At 34.0% G+C, this 7,506-nt stretch overlaps 1 protein-coding gene across 1 annotated transcript; it reads right to left on the reverse strand.

Moving 5' to 3' along the window:
* Window positions 1-2,569: 2,569 nt before the first annotated feature.
* LOC150082238 (uncharacterized) lies at window positions 2,570-6,973 on the reverse strand. Its single transcript, XM_090380458.1, has 3 exons — window positions 6,917-6,973; window positions 5,122-5,188; window positions 2,570-3,120 (listed from the first exon to the last, which is right to left on the reverse strand). The coding sequence occupies exons 1-3, from the start codon at window positions 6,971-6,973 to the stop codon at window positions 2,570-2,572; spliced, it is 675 nt and encodes a 224-aa protein (XP_090236584.1).
* Window positions 6,974-7,506: the final 533 nt, after the last annotated feature.

Here is a 7,506-nt window from a genome sequence, read left to right on the forward strand (position 1 = left end):
AGGGCAAGCATTCAGCTGTGTTGCAGTTTACTGCATTGAAGTAGTAGGCATCATATCTTCTTTGTATTACCAGTAAGTTAAATACAGTTAATTTAATAGTAATAATTTGCTTACTATTAATTTGTTAAGTTATATGCATTAAAATACTTACAAGCAATATTTAATGCATATAACTACAAATACTTCCTATTTCTATTATTTAAAAATGAAAATTTTTGTATATTTTTTAACTCATTGGGAACACACCCCAGTAACCCCACCACCCCATTACTTTTTAAGTATTTGCTTGTTTGCTGTTTGTGAGGGTCTGCTAGTTCCTAATCCCTGTGAATGGCAAGCGATACACATGTATATACTGATCTAGGATTGAAGGGGAAATTTGGAATGAAAGCAGTTAAATTCCATATTTTAACCTTAATTTGAACATTTAGTTCAAATTAAGGCTAAAATTGTTCAAAACCATCTGTAAATTTATGCTATTCCAACTGTGACCAAGGAAAAGTAAGTATATGCATTTTTAAAAGTCTGTTTCAACTTCTTACAAAAGTGGAAATATTTTCAGATTCAGTTTGTTATTTAGGCCACAATACAAAATCTAATGATGATAATTTTTTAAAAATAATAAAAATTATCCAACTTTTTGCAACATGGTACACCATAAAGGGGTATGATGTATCACATGTATTTGTCAAGAAAAATTAATTTTCAACAATTAAGTTTTTTCAGATATAATTAAAATACTCAATTTCGGACAATTATTTTGGATGTAAGTTATCCTTAAGGTGGATGTCATTATCAAACTGAAATAAAGTAGCCAAGGAGATTAAGGTATTTAAAGGGCTAAGGGGTTAAGGTCTATATAGTCTTTATAACTCATAATGCAATTTAGCATATTTGTCAATGACTCAACCTTGCTCTGCATTGAAAATAAATTTTTAAAAACAAAACCAAATAAATAAAAACTCTTAAAAACAGCTTAAAAGAAAAAGAAAATAAACATGGTAACTAATGCACAAGAATGAGGTGCCTTCTTATTTTTGTACAACAATGAGAAGCCACCTCATTGCACCAAATTCTGAGTTAATAATATCAAACTGAAACACAGATATAAACTGATGGTAAGTAGATTTTTCCGCCCCCAGCGGCCTCCATAGCTGAGTGGTCAGGAGTAGGAGTGCAGTAGCACACGCTCTTTGAGTAGACCAGGATTCAAGCCCCTGACTGCTAAATACAGCCAATCTGCCAATTTGTATTGGACCAGTGTGGCAGATTATGGTCCATTTCCCTCAACATGAATCGTTGAGGAGGCTTCCATCCTGCAGTGGATTGATAATGGCTGCAGTTTACCTTTTTAAGCAGTTTTTACTTATTTAGTTTTATTAAAAAAAGTATTTTTAATAGAGAGCAAGTGTGAGTCACTGGCAAACATATGTAAAATATATATATTTTTAAAGTAATTCTGTCTGAACAAGTTTCACTGTATATATTTACTGATGCATAATTTTATTTTCATATACACATTGATGGAAGAAGAAAATTACTGTGATTTAATACTTTTTCTAAGAAATACAGACTTTTCAAAGGCATGATTCCTGTCTCCCCTCCCCATCCTTCCCAAGGATGATAATTCTTTGGGAAAAAAAATCATCCTAAAAGAATTTCTAAATTATTCATTTCTTCCACTATGCCATCCTACTGCTCAGATGCTAACGTTAATTTTCAATTTATGACAAATATAATTTGAGGGTCTTCCTAAATTAGAATTTCACTTGCAATGATTCCTGTAATTATATTTTATCCCTCCAAAAATAGGGCTTTTGTGCAGATAAATTATTACATTTTGATTGTAAAAAAATGTGAGGGTTCAATTTATAATATCTACAATTAAAATCACACAAATTTACAAAATCAGAAATTTTCCCTGCTTTGTGACCTCCAATTTTCATGACTACAAAAGATTTAAATTCCACTTATACATGAGGCTGTGCTATTCTCTGAAAAGGATATTCCTCAAAAATAATCAGAAATAAATAAACTTTATGAAACAGTAAATATTTCAGGTCAGCATACAGAAATAGTAATCTAAACATTAATAAATATTTCATACCTTTCAGAAGTAAATAAGTTATGCTACAAAAGTTAGTCAATAATTGTAAAGAGATGTTAATTGCACACCGGTTAATCTACAAAACAATTCGCTTAGTAAGTGTAGCCTAAATGGCACCAACAATTCAAATTTTATGTCAAAATGCTAAACTTCAGAAGGAACGAATAAAAAGAAGGCTACCGATTAAAATTTGGACGAAACATTTCAATCTGCCACCCAAATTTTAAATTCAAGAGAGTCAGTTAAAATCTGAAAGGCTGCTTCAGTAATTTTACAAACCAGCAATATCAAAATTAGTTTCAAAAGTCAAGTTAGAAGACAACTGTTCCTTTGGAAAACCATAGAGAAAAATATTGCTAATTGTTTCTACAAAAGTCATATAGTTCTATTAACTAATTACTAAATTAGTTAACAGAATTATTATTATTCAAGACAAATGCATCCAGGAACTTTCAAATAAAACTACAATCGCGTGACTTCATCTCTGTCTTTATTGTCTTGTGTTACATCTAAGCCTTCAGCATTTTCTGTCTTTCTCGCCATTACTGGAGATTGAATCCGTGAACCCTGACTAGAAGACTCAGAGAAATCTGTGCTCTCTGAAAGACCTGTACTTGACTGAGACTCTAAACAATCCCAAGATCCCTTTGGTGTACCTAATGTGCCACCTGGCATTGTGGGCCAGGGTCTTCGAACGGCTGCAGCAGCCTTAGGAAGTGTGGCAAACTGCTTATGTGTGACTAAAGGTGAAGAATGAGGTGTTGTACCTTTAATACCAGGGTCCGAATGGATGGAACAGGTCATGAGGCTACCTTTGTCCCATGTTGCTGCATTAAGGCATCCAGGCTGAAAACTCAGGCAGCTAATAGTATCCTCAAAAGCACCTTCTGGAAGTGCTGATGTATCGGAACCGGTGCAGCTACGTAAGCTACAAGGGCTAGGAGGCACTACTGAATGTAGTCTGGCTACCATGCAGGGGCTTGAAGGAATCCTTGCTCCTCTTTCCTTAAAGCCTAAAAATGTACAAAAAATTACACAATTTTTTCCATACTAGAATAGAATATCCAAATTCAAAAATGCTTTTGTATAATATTTAAGTATGACAGTTATTCTAATTCCCTTAATATTCATCTATTGTAACCTTACAATAATATCGCTGATATCATAAGTTGACTGCAATTGAAATATATCTACAGCATATCCCATAAGGGGTGTTTAAACTACAGCAAAGAAACTTAAATTATCTTTTAAATTAGCATTTTTCATTTGGAGTATTTGGCAGAAATACACAGGAAACTTGCTACTGATTTCTAGCTACATATCAGAAATGTAATTTTTATGCTGTTCTTGCAATGACAGATGCATTTAGTTACTAGAGTACATATTCTTTTTGCAACTACATTATAATTCAAAATTAAATTATTTGCTAATAATATAAAAACAAACATTTAACATATGATCTTTATGCATTGTTGTTGCCAATTTATTCAGTTAACCAAGTAGAAGTCACATGAAATCATATACTGTATAGTAAACTCTCGAGGAAAAAACCAAGGAGTTTTTCCATACAAGATATTTCAACTTTGTTGCACATTTTAACTGTATTCAGTAGAGACTACAAATTTTTAAGGCGCCTCCGTAGCCAGGTGGGAAGGAGCAGCAGTGCGTAGCACACGCTTCTTGATTAGACCGGGGTTCGAGCCCGTCACCACCAAATACAGAGGATGCGGAAAGGTCAGGGAATGACCACCGCATATCCCGGAGCAATATGGCCTTAGTTGCTAATGCTCCTAAAAACCAATAACAAACAAACAAACAAACAAATTTTTAATAAAGAGTGGCAAAAAGGTACTTTGGGAAAAACTATAATTACTCTGGAGTGAACAATAGAAGAGTTTGTGAATGAAAGAGCAAAACAGCACAAAAAACATACAAAGGGGAAAAATAACCCAGCACACAACTTCTCTGAGGCTGGTATACCTTTAGCTATATCATAACTTTGAATTTCTCTCTTTTGATGCTACTTCTGATTCAGCAAACTTTGTAACTTAGCAAAAACTGTTCTTGCAAATTACAGCTATGTGGCAGCTAGTCATACAGTGTTTGTGTGGGCTGGTTCTAATGTGATGTGCTGTTCACTTTAGAACGGTCAAGAGCAAAGAGAGAGAGAAAATGCCCAGTGTGGGTACAGCTAGAAAAATGCTTGATAAAATCTATGAATAATCTCTTCTGCAAACAGCAACTTATTGATGCTCACAAACAACAGATTTAATCCCATACAGCTAAGGTTTTTTGTCGGCATTAATAACTAGTCATATAGCCAATCAAGTGCATAAATAAAGGGAGAGAAACAACAGTGACTTAAAGTCACTTACTTGGCTTCCCATTCTCTACTGATGCTGTGGAAGAGAAGGCCTGGTAAGTGACTTTGAAATGCTTGTTATTTTTCTATCTGCTATAGTTATAATGGCAGCAGCAAACAGCAGACTTGGTGATCTTTGTTGTTATGCGTGAGCAACTGAATGAATTTCTCCACAGTGCAATAATAAAATCAAAATGGCATTTAAATTGATGAAGACTGCATATGCTTTAAGAATAGTTATTTTTTCAATCTTCCAATGTAAAAGTATTTTTGCTCTGAAGCACAATTACTGATATTACTTGTGATACTGTGCATTTAAAATTAATTAATATTACAGTCAGTGTTCTGCTACAACTGTCTATCACAATTAACAAATTGATAGGTTACTTACATTTTAACCACTAACACTCTTTTAATCATTATAAATGTTTACAGATGTAAATAAGTTTAGTTGTTGGTGCTTAATATTCGCATAATGTGAATATTAAGTATACCTTTCTAAAATTCAGAAAATTTTAAAATCTGGTACCCCTCAATCCCCAAGAGTGTCAGATTTTAGAGTTTACTGTAATATAAAATCTTTATTCTATAACAATACTACTTTTATTTATTTTAAAGAAACTCTAGGATGAAAAACATAAATGATACTTACTCTGCATCAACTTCCGTTCTTTTTCACAAAGCTGTTCCAGTTCATATTTCTTTTCTTGTAATAATCTCTACATGATACGAAATTGGTTCTAAATTATTATCATTTTCATGAAAACTAAGTAAATGGATTAAAGATAAATTTAATTTGAAAGTCCCAGCTGTCTACCCAAGGAACAATCTAAAAGTTCACAATTTCTGAACTTTTTGCAAGAATTCAATTTTCATATTTAGCAAATCAAACATTCATTCCTATGATCTTTGCACATTGACACATTATGATTCCTAAATATACTCTAATCTTAACTGTACAGGTTGTACATAACTTAAGATAATTTTTTAAATATGTTATACTAGCATAAGGTCCATAATCAACGTGTCACTTTTTTTTTTTTTTTTTTGAAAATCTGTTAAAAATTTTCGCTATCACAGTGATCTGATAGTAATAAGTATAACAGATTTTGAGAATGCACAACAATTTGGATTTTAATGACACCTTCCTTTCATTACCTTCTCTCCATGATAATCCAGCGACAGCACTAGAGTCACACATTACACTATCAATGGCACCATTCAGATAACTAGAAGTGATAATGGGTATAAAGTCATGCTTCCTATAGCCAATTTTCTGGTCTCAAGCAGAATATAAATCTGAAAAGTCAGGATGAAATCCTATCTTTAAACCTTCATTAACTCCACACAAGATGGGCTTGGTCTGCTGCTGAGACATTGCTGGACTGCAAGGAAACAAAAGCATTCCTGCCCTAGTCACTCATCCAACAGATGGCATTGCTTCCACCATTACTATTATTGCAGTTGCGGCAATAGCTCTTACCAAGGCAGAGAGCTGCTTTCAGTCCGTTTTCCCAGTTGAGTGGTTGCACAATAAATGGGCTTTCAACACCTTCCCTTCTATCTGTGCTAATCAACTGATAGCACTAGTTGGGCTTCATAATGTCAATGGTACCCTTTAGATAAATGGAAGTTATCATGGGTGTGAAGCCATGTTTCCTAAGGTCAATTTTCATCTGGGGCTAGACCAATCCAGGAAGGTGCCTAGCACTTGGACTAATAGATGGCATCTGCTGGCCAACATAATATACTCTAATCATGGCATATACTCTGGCATGGCAAAAAAAAACCTGCAACAACCAGCAACAGTGTAGGCCAGATCGCCTGCTTTTGAGCTCACGACAGCAAAGAATGAAGGGAGACTATTGTCATGTTCTGAATCTACCATTCAAGCATGCCTACCTAGATCAGCCCTACCTAATCTGGTTTGCATCACAGGCATTTAGTCAAGGCCACATCTGAATACTTCAAAGAGCTCAACTGGTTCCTCAGTTGCAATGCAAAGCTGCAGTTGCTTTGCAAGGAAAATTTCATGTCAGACTGTATCATAACTTTTAAGTCTTTTTCATCTTGAACCACTTTTAGCTCCTCTCCCCCGGCTTATACGTGACTCCAAGATTTCTGTTCCCCAAATCAATAACCTTCTATTCAGAAGCATTAAACTTTAATTGCCATTTTTTAAACCATATACGCAACCGATCTAAGGCTTTTTAAAGCTACATTGCCTGGATTGGATTTTTAACCACCTTTCCCACCTTTGAATCAACAAAAACTTTAACAGCTGCCTTGGATACCCTCGTATCATTTATGAAAATTAGAAATAGGAGGACTCAATGCTGGTTCCTGAAGGACCCCACCTGTTGCACTGGTCCTCCTGAAGACTGATCATTTAAGACAACTCTGTCTCTCATCTTTTAGACAGCATGCAATCTAGTGTAGGATCTTACCAGTAACTTATAGATAGTAGTAACAGTAGTATATAAAGGCCTTCCATGAAGGACCATATCAAAAGCATTATGATTATAGGAAGCAATTAGATGGAGGATGCCTTAATAGCTTACTCTGGGAATTCATTATTATATTATTTTTTATTTTATTTTTTTTTCACAATAACAGTATATGACATGTCAGATGCTGGAGATGTTGGGAAATTTGGGTAGAATTATCCTGAAACATCCAGTGTATATTCCCGACTTTGTTCTGCATGATTTAAACTTATATTTCCCAAAAAAAAAAAAAAAAAAAAAAAAAGGAGTAATTTTAAAGACATGTTAATGATCAACAAGCAGTTTGGGACTTGTCATGTGCAGAAAGTTTGGTTTCCTCAAGATGCATGAACAATTGATTAAATGTTTGGACAAATGTCTTTTTTTTTTTAGTGAATATATGGAAAAATAGTGCAAAGGTATCTATGTACAATTTCTGCACATTTTGCTGTATTTAGCATATTTAAAATCAAGTTCTTCAATAAAATTTTGTTGCCAACCTCCGCAATCTTATTTTACAATAATATCAAGGGTAACATGGTTTACCCTCT

This window comes from Mastigoproctus giganteus, chromosome 8 (genome assembly GCF_048544385.1).
Source record: "Mastigoproctus giganteus isolate SK-2022 chromosome 8, ASM4854438v1, whole genome shotgun sequence".
In the NCBI taxonomy this organism is placed as follows: domain Eukaryota; kingdom Metazoa; phylum Arthropoda; class Arachnida; order Uropygi; family Thelyphonidae; genus Mastigoproctus; species Mastigoproctus giganteus.

Excerpts from the sequence above, each read along its gene's own strand:
- LOC150082238 (XM_090380458.1), bottom strand. The coding sequence starts at position 6,973 with ATGGTCCTTCATGGAAGGCCTTTATATACTACTGTTACTACTATCTAT. Across the intron at positions 5,189-6,916 it reads CTACTATCTATAAGTTACTG|AGATTATTACAAGAAAAGAA; the intron begins GTAAGATCCTAC and ends CGTATCATGTAG. Across the intron at positions 3,121-5,121 it reads AGAACGGAAGTTGATGCAGA|GCTTTAAGGAAAGAGGAGCA; the intron begins GTAAGTATCATT and ends GTACATTTTTAG.